Source organism: Hippichthys cyanospilos, chromosome 8 (genome assembly GCF_059441005.1).
Source record: "Hippichthys cyanospilos isolate Australia breed blue-spotted pipefish chromosome 8, RoL_Hcya_1.0, whole genome shotgun sequence".
Classification (NCBI taxonomy): Eukaryota; Metazoa; Chordata; class Actinopteri; order Syngnathiformes; family Syngnathidae; genus Hippichthys; species Hippichthys cyanospilos.
Window position 1 is genome coordinate 18,005,304 of NC_142376.1, and position 16,670 is coordinate 18,021,973.

The 16,670-nt window shown below is 38.3% G+C and overlaps 1 protein-coding gene across 1 annotated transcript; it reads right to left on the reverse strand.

Moving 5' to 3' along the window:
* Positions 1 to 206: 206 nt before the first annotated feature.
* Positions 207 to 14,194, reverse strand: sack1b (scaffolding CK1 anchoring protein B). Its single transcript, XM_088422305.1, has 5 exons — positions 13,990 to 14,194; positions 11,404 to 11,877; positions 8,324 to 8,488; positions 3,716 to 3,840; positions 207 to 2,998 (listed from the first exon to the last, which is right to left on the reverse strand). Exons 1-5 carry the CDS (start codon positions 14,053 to 14,055, stop codon positions 1,057 to 1,059), a joined length of 2,772 nt encoding a protein of 923 aa, XP_088278431.1. The 5' UTR covers positions 14,056 to 14,194; the 3' UTR covers positions 207 to 1,056.
* Between the last annotated feature and the right edge of the window lie 2,476 nt (positions 14,195 to 16,670).

Consider the following 16,670-nt stretch of genomic DNA (forward strand, 5'->3'; position numbering starts at 1 on the left):
AAAGAATAAAGTCTACTGTAGAATACGTGCTGGTTCATATGCATGTCGAGCACGTTTATCCATCTACTATTTTACTCAAGGTTAGTGAGGTGCTGGATCCTATCCCAGCCAACTGGGAGAAAGGTAAAATGCACCTTTTTTGATATACATAATGTATGCTCTATTAACATAATTTAACAGTGATGAAACACAACAAACTTGCCATAGTCTGTAATTTGTGTAAACTTTATACAAAACCGTTCACTTCAATTTAATGCAAATCAGTAGACAAACATTATGAAAACATGTATTTTTCAAACTGCAGTTAGAATGATTAAAACCCAGACAATTGCTGTGTGGACGGTGACCAATAAGTGCACATTTATTGCTATTGGTAGGACATTTTGACACAATGGAAATGCAGCATTGGTTGTTTCAATGTGTCTGACTTGCATTAGGTTGCATGATCATTCTAATTAAAGTTTCCATGCTTTACCGTATGTATACAGGCATTTGCAAAATGTCATATCAAATAGATTTGAGCAGTGCAGTCCATGAGTGCACAAAAAAAAATTGTGTTAAAATTCTTAAAAGTGTAAACATTTAGATGGAAACTTGTCAAATGTAAACAAAGTGTTTAACATAAGCTCTACAAACAAGAACTAAAACATAACTTGTCAATGCGCCCAAAACATCACCTGGAATTCAGTGTATTAATGTTCACACTGCAAGTACATTATTATAAAGCTTCTAAAACTCATCCAACCTTTTCCTATACCGCCGACGCTCATTATGATCATAGCTGGAGCCTATCCCTGCTGACTACTGACTGACTTGGCGGCCAGCCAATTGCAGGAAACCTAAAACGACCATTCACGCCTATGGACAATTTTTGCGGTATAGGAGGAACCTGGAGAATGCGGAGAAAACCCAAGCAAGCACGGGGAGAACATGGAAACTCCACATATGAATTGCGGTACCCAAAGTAAAGTTCCCGATCCGCCAACAACTTGTCCATCATGATGCAATAGCAATTCAAATGTGCCCCAAATAATAAGCGACCGGTTTTGAAGTACACTACTTTGCCTTGTGAATGAGATTTCCCACTCTATGAAAGAATTTCTCAAGCTTGTTTTCATGGTGGCCTCTCCCAAGACGGGTGAGGTTGTGATCACTGGGCGGGTTTTTGGTTTTCTCCAGAGAGTTGTACGGGGAGTATGATGATTGTTTCTTTTGAACGGAACAAAAAGGCTCAAATCTGCTGTAAAGGCGATTGTCAGCTTTTCTGTCTTTACTCCAGCCCGGTACGTCGACCTCTGGGATTCCCTTTTTGTCACCAACGCCGAGCCTGCTTTGCGATGATGTTTCTGGGGAAGAAACCTCGGGCGTGTGTCGGTGATCCTCAGTTTTAAATCTTGGTATGGAATATTTAACATCAGCCATGTGGTCCTGCTGATGCCCTAGGGACGAGTTGCTATGGTGATGTTTAACCACGCTCTCCTCCTCGGCTTTAATGGTGTCTGTGCTGTCGTCTGACGTCACGCTTGGCGTTTCTACACTTCTGACCTGACCCTCTTTCTTGTCTGGTATGTTCAAAAATGACTTTATCTTCTTGGTACTCTTCTTTAGAAAATGTTGAGAGCCCATTCTGTTGGATTTAGCTGCCAAATCCCTGCCGTCTACACCCAGGCTTGCAGCAGATAGAGTTCTGGAAGGAGGATCCTGCCAAATGGAAGTGCAGGGGCTTTTTGTGTCTGTCATGCTCTTGACATCATAATGAGAGACAGATCGTTGATCCTCATTGAGATTTGACCCGTATCCACTATGCTTCATGTTGACTGAGGCAGAGGCTCGATCTAATTGCATCCTAGCAAAAGCACCATACATTGTACCAGGGGAGTTCTGTGTGTATGCGGTGTTGGATCTCGGATCTGCCACACTGTGTCTTTTGTGCCAACTATCTGTTTGCGTGTCAGGATTTGTAATGATCTGCCCGCGTTTGACTCTACCTAAGCTGGCGTATGCCGATGGGTATGAGTTCTTTCCACTGCTGTAATCATCCAAAATCTGCAGGCTTTTTCTCTTTAACATGTATTCTTCATTGTTTAGCCTGTTACTTTCGGGTGCCGCTGTTGGATTCCACTGCATTGAGGAGTAACGTAAAGAGTTATGAAGTGTTGACGAGCGACTGCCGACAGAGGGCGTGTTGTTTAGGTGTGAGTTGGACCCCAATTGCTCCGGGATGGTGGGCCGAAAAACGAGAGATGACCTCATTCTGCCCTGCATGAAGCTGTTGGGCGGCTCAAAATGGTCCAAATAGTCAGATGGCTCGCCAAACGGCATATCGGGGTTTTGGAGGTAAGACTCGATCCTCCAGGTACGCATGAATGACTTGGATGTTTTCTCCAACGTCGGCATATTTTTCTGCATGGACAGAATTTGCTTGTCGTTGCCGTTGTATGATTGCCGTAGCTTTTGACTCCTGTACATCTGCGGTACCAAATAGTTATTATCCATTGGATAGTTGTTTTTCCCCATTCCTGTTTCCCGGCAAATATTCCAGTTGCTACCTCTGGCTCTGATATTCTGTGGAACATGCCCATCATCTCTTTCCCCAGCATAGCTGTGCCTTTTTAAGTAGTTCATTGACTCGGCAGACTGAAATTTGGACATGTGGGTCTGCAAACCCATGTCATGATCAATCAAAGGTACAAAGTGATTATCATTGCAGTCTCTTGCGTGGAAATTCCTCTCACAGGTCTTTCGGTAGACTGAGTCCAATGTGTGCCTCAATTGGTCGTGCCGATCAATCGTTTGAGAGGAATGAGGAAAATATTTTGGCCAGTTTGACTGTGTTTGGGGCCCATTAGAGGGGAGAGAATGATCCGGTTGGCACAACTCAGCTGGCACAGTCGATCGCGCGTACAGTGTTCTGAACTCCTCGTCGTAAGTCTTCACCAAATGACCTGTGATGACCTGTACCATGCTCAGATTGATCTTTGCACATGACCAAGTAAACCTGCGAACGAACACAACAAACATAGTGCCGTCGTTAAAGTAAATCAAATATCTTACAACAAAAAGTAGGTCTTCAAATCTAGTCTTTTGGAAGATGATCATTATTGTTATATTGAAACGTTTGGATATTGATAGGAATGTGAATGCACAGCCACTTCCCTTGTACAGTCTGTAACCTAGCATGAAAACATTAAATACACGCAAAATATTTTCCTTAATTAACCAAAATATAGTGCTGTGAAAATTTATTTGTATTTAAAAATATTCTTGTTGTGTCTGTAGTTCATCAACCACATTAAAGTGTTATAGTTATTACATTACATACTACATACTAATAATAATAATATAGTTACATTACCAGAATGAATAAGACTGGGCAGTTTAAGAAGCAGCCACATGTAAAATCCAAGCGAATATATTGAGCAAAATTTAGCTTACTAAATTTTATATTTACCTGATCCTAGTGAGGAGACATTATTAATTCAAATACTGTACTGTATTACATATCTTAACACTATGTTAAGATATGTCGATGACTTTTTAAGATATGCAGCATTTTCTACAGTCATTTGAAAGTCATTTGGAACAAAATAAAAAATTGTCATTAACCCCAAGGTCTATGACAAGGTGTATTTCTGCTATTCATACTGAAAGCCACCACATCGCCTCAGTCAGAATAGAGATGAAATCAAGTGTGATACGCAACAACTGTATTCACCTGTAGGAGCCATTAATCACTGTATGACAGTCAACCAAGATAAATCTCTGCTCCATTGTTCCATGAAATTTAGTCCCTGTACGACACATATAATCTTCACCTTTCACAGTGCGCACCTTGATGTTCTGTGAAAAACAAAAGAAAATTAGTCCGCATGAATTGTCTAAACTTACATATACTTAACTGTGAATCAAGGTGTCAGTCACTGGCAAGCAAGTAAGCAGACAAGAATCACGTTGACCATCAATCATCAGTCCTGCCATACACACTTTATCAGTAGAAAATACACAAAGATACCCTATTGGTTGATGATACTTTTTGTTTCATGTCTTCGACGTTGAAACAGAAGCATGCTTATGTCATAAAATGTCCCTGTTTATAGTTCTTACATCTATTTATAGTGGAAGATCACTCAGTTGTTTTGAAATTCAAACATTGGAGCCCACCAGCACTGTGAGAGACTTTTGGTCCACTTTGGAGGTTCTCTACCGGTTGTGTATGACAAGTGATAATGTCTTGTGTCCTTCAAGTCCCACAGAGAAAACTGAATTTTCTCTCTCTCTCTCTCTCTCTCTCTCTCTCTCTCTCTCTCTCTCTCTCTCTCTCTCTCTCTCTCTCTCTCTCTCTCTCTCTCATTTTTTTTTTCAAAGAGCCTCAAATCCCTCATGACATGTCTATATGTAGCTAGGAGGAAAAGCGACCATGCAGAAGTGTTTCAAGTCTACGAAAAACCACATGCAGAAATGTGTTTAAGGTCAAGGTTGAATCATTGTATTTGGCTCTGGCAATGTATGTGAAGAAAAACAAAATAATTATCAATAATTCACCAGAAGGCTGGGGTGGTTTTTCTTTTGCATGGCCTGGGCCTTCAAATACAATAGAAGAAAGGATGAAAGAGTTGTAAAGAGTTGAAAGAGTATCAGTCAAAATAGGCACATATTAAGGCTTCAAATGATAAAGTAGACCCTTTTTCACTTTCATTTTTTTCCAAGGGTGCACACTGAGTGCAGAGGGTTTATCAGCCAGAAAAATATACAGTTGCATATGTGAGAGTAGCTGACAATCTGACTTGTACTGTCTCAAATTTTATGGGCAAAATGAAACAATTTAGTGGGAGTCGAGATCCCTGAGATAAAAAAAAAAAATAAAAATGTAAAAAAAAAAAAAAAGGAGGGGGGCTGATGAGAGGAATTTTACAAATCACCCTGAAGAGTACACCATAATCAACAAGGCTTCATTGGGAAATTCATATTTAAAATGTGCAGCTTGAAAGGGAGGTGCTAAAGAATCTCAGGCCTAAAAAAATGAGATGTACCATCCAGGGCTCTGAAAAGAAATTCTATACTACATGGAATCCATTTCTTTCATTTTTTGATACCGCCACACATGTACAGGAATAATAGTAATAGAATAGTTAGAATATCCGAGAACAAATGCTTTGGTCAGCCTGCGAACATTGCAATTGCTGTCCATGCTGCTTCTATATGAAAGAGCGTCTGATGATACGGCTACTATGTGTAGTTGAGGGATTGCATCGAGAAGATCGACTGGACAACTGTCATTGGACTTGGACTTTATAATGAGTGCGATTCAAAGCTGTGGGGTAGGGTTTTTCAGGGTGGGGTTTGAATGTTGTTTGTCTGTTTTTTGTTTGTGAGGGCAAAATATAACTGTAAAATTAATAAAAAAGAACTTTGAAAGAAAGAAAATGTGGACAAATTCTTGTAGAAATAATTTATGTGTGTGTGAATCGTTTTAGAAAACCGCCATGTGGGAGGAAGTTGGAGTGCCAGGAGATAACCTTCACAGGCTTGGATAGAGCATACAAACTTGATACAGGGATGCCAGAGTGCGCCGGAATTGAACTCGGAATTCTAACTATGAGGCAGATGTGCTAATGACTGTTCCACCGAACCACCCTTTCGGTATAGCCGTCCATCCATTTCCTATAGCCATTTTTTTTACACTCGGGTTGCTGGTTTGCTGGTGCCTATCAGCTGACATCAATATCATAACGATAATAAACTATAATAATTATAATAACTATAATGAAAGTCAGTTTTATTTGAAATTCATGTTTACTAAATATTTATATATTTTTTTTTATTTATAAAATTATTCTCCATATTCTGTTCTTTTCATGTCATAGTATATCCATTTGGTTAAGCTCTTTCAAGTGTTGTAGTTTTAAGTTTGAGTTTTTAGCCAATTAGAATTCAGCTAAGTTGTGTTGCCAGGCGATATGTAATCTGCCTGATCCCGGAGGCAGTAGAAAATAATTTATGTGTGTGCATTCGCAACAACACGGCACGGACTTCTGCACAAGCACAGATGAATACGTGAGCGGCACGTAAAACTTAATAGACAGCTGTAATAGTCAATCGAGTCATAAGATCGCCATCTAGAGGCCTCACGTTGAACGTGGCGTGATTGGATACTCCCTGCAGGAAGGCGGTGCAATGCTCAACAACCAAGCTACCCGGTGTTGGCTTTGGCCGATTCCATTAGAGGCCAAGCGCAGCTATTAGCTAACCTGTTCCGACTTGGCCATATTTCTGACTGGGCTACCAGGGACATGAGCTAACCTTGGCAAATAGTTCTGCTAGGAATGCCTTTTGTTTGCAAAAGATCGATTTGGTGTTTGGAGCTACACTGGATTTGCAAACTTCAATTGTTTAACTAAGGCAGCAACGAGACACCAAAGCACGGCTGGACACACACGCTGCGGTGCTTTTAAATCTTCTTGGGACACCCGGGTGGATATACAGTATCGTACATCTCAGTTCGAAGGTAAAGCGAGATCCTCAATGCACTGCGGTGCTTTTGAAAAAATTTGGGGAACACCCGAGTCGATACACTCTACATCTTAGTGCAAAGAGATTTATTATTTATTGTTTCATTTTTAATGTTTGTGTTATTTTATTTTATTCATGTTCAATTAATAGTAAAGAAATAAAATGATGTTCTTCTTATATTAAACTTTGATTTGTAATTTGGACTTCATAAGATTTGGATATTTATTTTAAATTATGACTTTTTTAAAGTTTTGTTGTATATTTTTTTAATTCTTGTAAAAACATCCAGGGAGACAGGTTGAGAGAGAGGGAGGAAGAGAGAGAGGGATTGACGGGGAATGCGATGTAAAATGTAAAATGCGAATGGATAATATAATGTACATGTGTATGCAGAAGCAAACGTGGACTTGTGTAATGCACAAAAGTCACACAGCCACGAATGTGAGTGTGACGTTTCACTCCGCTGCAAATGAATGGAGCTTGACAGTCACGCATCTGCTCATTGTGTAAGCATTAACAGTAGCATTTCCCTATCGTACGAACCCAATCACGTTGAAGCCTTGATAAATATTTCTGCCGCCTTCCTATTAAATAGATTAACAACAACAGGAATATCGTTCAGTCATGTATTTATTTATTCTTACTCTTTCCTCCTTGTTCTAATGCCCTTTTATATATCATGCACACAAGTGTGACTTTAAAGCGCTAGCCAGGAACAAACGCTCATACAAATAGACAGCAGTCCGTACTCAACACAACACAAAACTTCAGCATGCCCCCCCCCCCCCCCAATTAAATTAAAACAATACAAATCAAAACAAGACAAAATACAAAACAAAAACTAAACAAAATGTAAAAAAATTCTTCAGTTGAATTAACAAACACATATTACTCACATACGTGGAAATGAATGAAAACATTGTCTATGATGCAATAAGTAATTGTGACTGATAATACTCCTGATATGCTCAGAGATGAACAAACTGGCTCACGTTTCATGATTTGCACATATTGTCAATTTAGAGTCACTTGAAAAAGTTCATATTTTCATATCTTTTTGTGATAAATGTACTGAGAAATATTCATATTTTTTCTTTAGACAAATGATTTTCACATATTTTGTTACTACAGTTTCCCATGAAATGTATCTTCTTTTTATTTTTGTTTCCTCTTATTTTATGATATAAAAGCCATATAATTTATAGCTAGTGTCAAAGAGTAGCAGTTGCCCACACTCTATTTTTGTGGAAAATGCCATGTTCCTTCATAAACCAAAATTTAATCAATGTAAAAAAACGAAAATAACACTTTGTCTTTCTTTGTTATGCTGTCTTGCAAAGCAGACTGAAACAGTCTGAAGTTTCTTTGCGGTAAAGATAGAAAAAGTCATTTTTATTTTAATCAAATTGTTTTGAATGTTCTAGTAGTGTAAAAGTGATTGTTATTCTTTTCAGAGAAGTCTTGATAATATTTAAATCCTTCTTTTTCAGAACACCAAGAAAACCTGTGTATGTGCCTCCCTCTGTATTAACGGGACACCCATGAGGGCACTTGAAGATAATGGCAATAATACTGGCCGAGAAAATAAGCAAAGGAAATCACAAGGTCACCCAAAAAAAGTTCTGGCAATGACTGCCCAAAAACAAGAGAGGCATACTATTCAAGCGAAAGAAAAAGACAGCAGAAGTAAGCATGGAGCAAGCTATTTCACTGGTTGTACAACAGATAAGCCTAAAAGTGTGACCAAGAGGAGGTTTTACAGTGAAACAATCATCATCCGTGACAGCTCCTAATCTGGAGTAGAATCACTTACTCGGAGTTGTTGAAGTTTAACATCTTGATTCTGAGCTGCTGTGAGGAAATGTTTCAAGTGGAAATCATCCAGAAGCACATAAACAGGAACTCCCCGAATAGAGGCGTCGACGGTTTCTTTCAATATATCGACATCAGTGAACATATCCATCACGATTGCAATGACCTGCAAGGAAAAAGTGAATAAATAAATATTGGCACGTTAGACAGGTCAGGTATGTCTGACCTTAGAGATGACTGAGGCGCCAACTTTAGTAGACATACTTGAAGCAAATCATTGTTTGTATCCTATAGCGATAATTATCTCTGTACATTTATTTTGCTCAACACGATATCTGAGACTATTTGTATGCCTCTGCTGGCCTTGTGGCCAAGAAAAACGGCATCATCTACAGTACTCAGGCAGTGCTTGTCAAAGTGGGGTGCGTGGCCTGACTGCAGGGGATGCTATGGATGCGTTTATGAGACCGTCCGTCTAGTGAGGAAAAGACAAAAGAAAAGCTCTCCATTTAAAAAAAATACAGAGAGGACTACTTCAAATTTGGATTTATTGAAAACAGCAATGGACAACCAGAATGGCTTAAAAGGTTGTTTTTTCTTTTTTTTCTGTTTTGTTTTGTTTCTGCAAACATTTGCAATGGGGGGTCTTTAGAAAATGTGCTTTTCTAAAAGGAGTCCCTAAGAGAACGCCTGTACTTAATATATTAAAAATTATTGAATTCACTTGGAAAAAGCAATTAGAACCCAAGGGGACAGTGCTTCAGATTAATTTTGACAAGTATTAAAATACATGGGCAAAAAAAAAAATGAAAAAAAAAACTGTATTTTTTTTTCTAAATACACTATACATGTTTAATAAAAATAACTGCTGAAAACTTGCAAAGATTCAGAAATGCGAAGTATGCAGTTTTGATTGTTGAGCTCCGGCCTTGGATGTTTTTTCACCGTTTAGGTTGGACATGTTTTGCCGTGATTTAAACAGCGCTAAAAAGGAACATGTATCAGCGCTTGCCAAAACATTCGCTGAGCTATTTTATACTTCAAAATGTGATCTTATACTGTAGGTGCATGGCATGGCCACATCAGAGCACTTCATTGTTGCAGCATGAGCTCTGTGGGATGTATCACATCCGCTGCATGCTTTAAATAGTCTGTGTTGACAGCTCAAACATTTGTTTATGTGTTTGCATCAAGAAGATACTGGACAAAGTAGTATCCATTTTTCCAGGACTATTAGTGGTATTTACAGTGTGGTTTCAGCGCATTTAGCAGACACACCCACTGTGTCTGAAAGTGGAGCCATTCAGGGTTGATTTTATCATGACTTTCGAGCCTCATTTTGCATTCTGCTGATGTTTTTTTTCTTTCTTTCTTTCTCGTTTTAATAGGGCAGGGTCGTTCACAGCACTAAAGTGTGACAGCCAGAAGACATGTTCATTTTCACTTGAGAAAAAGAATAGAGAACAGATCTTTACCTTACCCTTTTTTTATTTCTTAATATTTAATATGTTATTTATAAAACATGTTTCTTCAGATGGTCTTGCAAGGCTTTCACAAGTATGGGGACTCACAATCACACCTAAAGGAAATTTAGTCTTCAATTAACCAGACCCTTTTTTGTGGGAGGAGGTAGTAGAATGTGCCAGAAATGCCACGCTGGAGGGCCCGAGCCAAAATGTGACCGCAACCAGAGAAGAAACCACCACTAGTTTGCATTTGGAAAAGTGTGTACCTGTTTTTTGCACACACATTATAAACCTCCACGCTGTCAATGAAGTAGAAAGTGCACATTCAAATGAAGTACAAATAAGTCGTTTTAGCATATATTGCTCTATAATTGTTATTTCTTTAGCTATTTCTTTCCGAACGTGCTTAGACCAGTGTTTTTCACCTTTTTTCAATGATGTGAAATATTTTTGCAGCCAAGTAACCCTACCCGGTGGAAAGATTTTTTCGGAATGAAAAAAAATGACTTAATTAGGGTGCTTTGCCATGTATGTTTTATTAATTTATTTACTCTCATTGACAGCTATTGACGTCAATAATTCCATTTTTTAGTTTTGGGCTAGCTGTGAATGAGTTGGTCATTCTACCTATCACTATAAGTCGCTGTCTTATATCAAACATTAAATTGCATCAGTTGCGGTGAAAAAAACTGCGATAACTTAGGCATTGTGTCACTCATTTATTGCCAGTGACAGCTGAAGATGTCAAAGATCCATTTTTTACTGGACTGGCAGCGATGATTTAAAGTTTGGAACTACATTGTGGTCGTCCTCTTGGTGTATTTTATTCAACAACTCAGGAAAATACATTATTGGAAACCAAGAGTTTTATTTCTTGCTCTTCTGTCAGAAAATGTTTTCACTAATGTCGATTGGAATCTGGACAATACTTAACCAAAAAAGGTATACGGCGTTAGAGAGTCACTCTAACACAGTTTAGCAATAAGTTGCTTCATGTTACAAACAATTTGCTCTTATTGTGAAAAGAAAAATGAACTGTTCCTACAGTTTCATTACAAAGCAATATATTTGATATGCTGATAACTGCAGAAACCCTTTTAAAACCCCAAATAACCCAATGAAGTGCCTGCAGTCCCAGGGATAAATGTACCCCGTTTGAGAACAACTGTTTTCGTCTATATTAAATAGGAGGTCGGTGATTTTCGATGTCGTATCCTACATGACAAATGTTGTAATACAGCAAACACCACTGACTAGGGAACTGACTTGGCAAGGAAACAAAAGGCCTCCATTTTATCTGCATGGTTTGTGAGTCAAAAAGGGGTGCAGCTGTGTGCATGTCTGCATGCAACTGAAAACAAACTGGTGACCATTTGTGAGTCATCCTCATTATGTGAAGGAGTTAATGTAGTAGTAGTAGCAGCAGCATGTTCCCACAGTCTTGGGGAGGGAAGTTGTTGAACTGGATTTGGGCCATGAAAATGTGAGCAGACACTCCCTGCCGCTGCGCTCTGGAGGTGTCAGTGCAGCGCTGCGTACAGAGCCTCAGGATGAGTGCGGTAGACTTGAACAGAATACGCTTGTCATGTAAAATAGTCCAAGTTTGTTATTTTACCTGTCTTGCATCCCGGATCTTTTTCAGAATGACTTCTTTAATGGTGGGACTGTTTTCTCTCGGCGGGTGATAGAGTAGATCTATATTGGTTTGCAGATTTTCGTGCATGACCTCAGGCCATCCCAGTTCCAAAGTGGGAGCGTCCACATCCGAGTGGACAGGCCAGTACGTCCCGGAGGACGATTTGCTGTCCGTGGAGCTATCGATTTCCTCTTCGTGGGGCTGAGGAGAGAGTTCTTTGGCATTTGATGTAATGAAAAGAAGCTCCTCCTCAGACAGGAAGCTTCCGATGCGTTCTCCTTTGAGGAACTCTGCGTAACTCTCTCTGCCCCCGCTGAGCAGGCAATCAATGGCTAGCCGATATGACTCCTTGTAGTGGGCTTGCATGTAATCTCCTGATGTGAAATCTCCCTTTAAGGATGACAACGAAGAAAAGTGGGCTGAGTCCATTCTCTCAGTCATCTCCTCGTGAAACTGTTGCAAAAAACAAAGAGAAGAATCAGGGAGAGGAAATATATCGTGGTAATGCACAGTACATTTATGTGGTTACTTATTAATGGACATTTTAATGGACATTTTCATCCATGAAACAGCACGAGTCTTCTCGTGCTACATTTAATGAGGCTTCTTTTAAATCTAAGTCTTTTTTTTTTTTTTTTCCACTTTGTTGCCTTTGTTGATGAGCAAGCAACAGGAGTTTCTGTCAGCAAGTGCTCTGTTAGTGATTCAAATGTAAATATAACCAGTCTGTAATCATGCTTTAATTACAGCTTTCGGAAAACAACTGAACAAGCTTGATGGTTTTAAGTTTCCCAAGGCGTAACACAGGAAATATGGATGAGTGATACGAAGGTTAGGTAAAGTCACCGACATCATCATATTTAAGGTTTGTGTTCGTTCTAATAATAGAAAATGGATTTAACAATGTTAGAAAATATTACAAAATATAATCGGAGTTAGTGTGCAGTATTTATTGTTTTTGCTGTGGGCTGAAAATGTGACTCATGGAAACTCCCACATCATTCAGACAATCAGAACCTGTTCACCAGGTGACGTACATTGAATGCTCATGTGACCGAGTTAATAGCTTTGCCTAACAGGCCCCTTGATTGGATTCCATATTTATTTCGTGAATAACAAAATACACATGCAAGAAGGAAGAATACATGATTCAAAAACACTTTGATCCTTCACTTGTAAATGCGCTGAGTTAATATCTTTGTCAGATTTAAACATTTGATGACTTTATTAATGAGGTGCACTTCTGAAGAGAGTCAGTCGGGTACGACAAACACAATTCAGCAAGTCAATTATATTTAGCTCAAATGTTTCAAAATGTACGATTCATATTTTATGTTCTGACAAGTCAGATATGATCTTTTATTCCCCTCAAAAACTATCTCGTGAAAGATGTAACAGTCAATAAATTCCATTGATGAATATTTATAATCCAGTATTAAGACGTATGTATGTCTTCGCCCTGTCGGGGGGGTGGTATCAGAAGATGTGGAGTATAAAAAGGCAAAAATACATGTTTTAGGGGATGTGTGCTTTTGTCATGAGAATTGCTTGACGCCGATTATTCAACAAATGGATTTTTGTGGATTAGTATAGATGATGCCAGTGCCAACAAGCTAATGACAGGATGGAGTCATTGTCATAGAAAGCTAAAGGAAAGTATTGACACCCTGGATATGATATATAGGAGAAAAGTGGACCTTACAAAATAAAATTATCGCAACAATTGTGCAATTCACAACCAACAAAGTTGAGTTTACAACTACTTGAACATTAGCATACAGACAAAGCTACCAAAAAGCTTGGAAGATAAAATTATTTTGCTTTACGTTTTTTCTGCTTTTACATTTGTATCTATGACCAATGTTTAAAGCATTTAAGTACTATATGTTGGTGACATTTTTACCCTGGAAAAAATGTGTTAAATAGATGAGACTATTAAGCAGAAATAATTCTTTTATATTGTGGAAATGTTTTAGTCAATACCCCAGAATGTATATATATTACTAAATCTGTCTGCATTAGTAGACGTTACCAAAACAAAATCAAGACACAACAAATAAAAACAGCAATATGACAGTTTGAGATAGGCGTTGGGCCCAGTTGTTTGATATGACTCTTACTGACCCAGCCCTATGGATACTTATATATATATATATATATATATATATATATATATATATATATATATATATATATATATATATATATATATATATATATATATATATATATATATATATATATATGATATGATATGGTATATGATAATTAAAAACCCTTAAATTTCATTTTTAATACAGTAGCAGTAAATCAGTAGGGCATTATAAATCACAGTTTATTATGGCTTTTTTAAAATTGTATCTTATATTTTTTAAGGAAGTGTTATTTACAGAATTAATGTTGCCAAACGAAACAGCAATGGATGTGCAATACTATGGTCAAAACCATATCGAAATGTTCATACCCCAAGGAGACAAATTGGAGTGTTGCCTCACATCTTGTCATGCTTATTTATGAGTGTCACGGTGCAAACATCGTTCAGAAAATGACAAAACCATAACTTACATTTGAAGTGTGAAAATCCTGTTGACTGCTCCCAAACATATCCCAATGAGCTTTATGTACAGGCATCTACATGGTAATTTTGTTCAATATTTGAGGAGGACACAGTCCCCCAGCTGTAAGCCAGAGAGACAAGGAGGTGTCTGAACATGATCAACAGTGTGCCGTCTGAGTGTGCGAGTTCCAGTTTTGACATGCAAATGGTCGATCTGCTTGCTCACAGGCAACCATAAACCTGTTTGAGACTTTTAGCCACACCTCTTCCTCCTCTCTTGACAAAGTTCAGCCCCCTGCAAAAATCGCAACGATGATAGGAGAAAGAAAGCCTTTGATGAATTTACAATGAAGTAGTAAGAAAATGATACACAATTTTACTTGAAATTGTTTTGAACTCCCTCACTCGGCTGAAGGTTGCCTTTTCGCAATGAGCCTTTGGATACACACGTGTTTGATATGCCTCGGCCAGAACGGTGTCTGGGAATGTAACTCTTTTTGTATTAGACTTTTCATTTCTTGAGAAGAATATGTTGCAATGAATGTGAAATGACTTGCTCTTATCGCTTTGGTGGGGTCAGCACTGAAAAGGCGTCTTGAGAAATTGTCCCATTGTGCAAGCTCTGCATTCCTGCATCAGGGGTGTGTTCATGTAAGCGTGTGTAGAGGGGTGAAAGCTTCAATTACTCAAGACTGTAAGCAAGTACTCCCCTTAGGGCTCACTGTACCAAGAGGTCAGATGGATATCTGTTGCTTCTTCACTCCAAAGCTTGATAAGTATGTGTTGCATATTGCATATACCAGCGGGCTCTCATGTTCCAAACAACAAGATTGGAAAAGTCCCCATAAGGCTCCAGTGTACCGGCAAGAATGTTTCTTACCTTGTTTGCATTTCATCCAGTCTTGGTGACTCTCTATAATAAGCCCTTAAGCAATTCTCAGGTCTCTCACGGTTTGCATGTCATCTTTCAGTGGCATTAAATAACATTTGGTAAAATCACAGCAGCACTCCCACAGGCTGATAAGCAGGGAAAAAAAAAAAAACGTTCTTTTCTTTTTTTTTTTTTTAATTCAAGTGTTTAGCTAAAGGTGGGTCAAAAATGTCTAGTACTAAATCAATTAATTGGTTACTTTGGGAAACTTGTTAAAAACTCATTAAAATAATGAATTACGGTAACATAGTAATCATTTACTTCAGTACTTAACTACCAAAAGTAATATAAGACCTTAGGATTTAATTTATTTAGTACTGCCAGTTTGACACCCCCACTTAAAAAAACTTAAAAAAAAAACTTGAAAAAAAAATGAACCAAGATAAATGTCTGAACTCTATAAAAATGTAAAAATATGTGAAAAACCGTATGCTTTTGTTTTTTTCAAGTTTTACATCGATGCACATTGTCATTGATGAAATTTTCCAGCGATAAAACAGATGATCTTACACAATCCATTTTCTGGAAATGCTGATTAAAATACACCTCGAGGTACCACCATAATTGTAGTTCTTAAGTAAGATGAATAAGACATTGTGGGCACAGCACTCAGCTTTGTCTCTTTTCTTTTTTTCCCCATGGAAAAATGCTTTGCATTTGTAAGAGGCACTTGACTGAAAAAATATATTTCCCATGAGTTACATCATTTACCCCTTGAGAGTAAGTGGGGAGCAATTTAACAACGGAATCGTTGATCGCAGGTTGCTGTTCCATAAATCCTTGAATCCCCATTTGGTACACCACCCATTTGTGCACAGCCCTAATGCTTTGTATCACTAAACAATTTGAATGGTAGTGAAGTTAAAATCAATAAGTTATGCAATACAAGCAAGGTTCACCAACAAAGTATAAAGTTCTTGAGCAAGGAGCACAATGTAGAGAGTGTTTGAAATAATGACAAGATGAAGGTCAGCGCTTTTCCCTGCACTCAAATTGAAGCCCACCTTTCCACCACAGGTCATTGCCACCCGTGCATTTCGCACAATGTAGGCATTGATTTTACTGTGTATTCTGATGAGAAGATTGCAGCAGATGACCTTGAACTCCAACATCCGTGAGAATCACCCGCATGACATGAAACTATGAATTGTGTCCACATCTGATATTGCAAAAATGCTCATGGATCTCTTTTCTTTCCTGCCATGTTTAATTGAATTGGTCATTTTAAAATGGAACTTGCGTTTTCTTTTTCTACACGGAACAAAATGGGCCAACCAAAAATGTTGGAAAATTGAGTGAAATTTCTTCGGAAGCTTATAGTTAAACAAGGTTACTGAACTTCTCTTTAACGTGGGTAACAGACTTTGTCAAACTTCTGATTTTATACAGACAGGATCAGAAATTGGGGCCAATCAATTTTCAAATGATCGGGGCAAAAGATCGGTTTCTTTCATTTCCAAAATGTTTTAAAGTCGCAAAGTGATGAAACCACCAAGAACCATAAAGAGCTTGTCATTTAATTTTATATTATACAATGTTTTCTCTCAATGACAGCAAGCGCTACACACCTACAATCACTCACACACACGTGCGCACACGCACACACGCTCGTTTGCCAGTGCACCGCTGTGACTGATGATAAAATGTCTCATTACTATATCGAGAGACTTGATAGACCATCCAGTGATTATCCAAGCAGTGCGTAAAATAGTTCTCAATCACCAAATGTAAACTGATCAATCAGCAGGGAGCTAAACG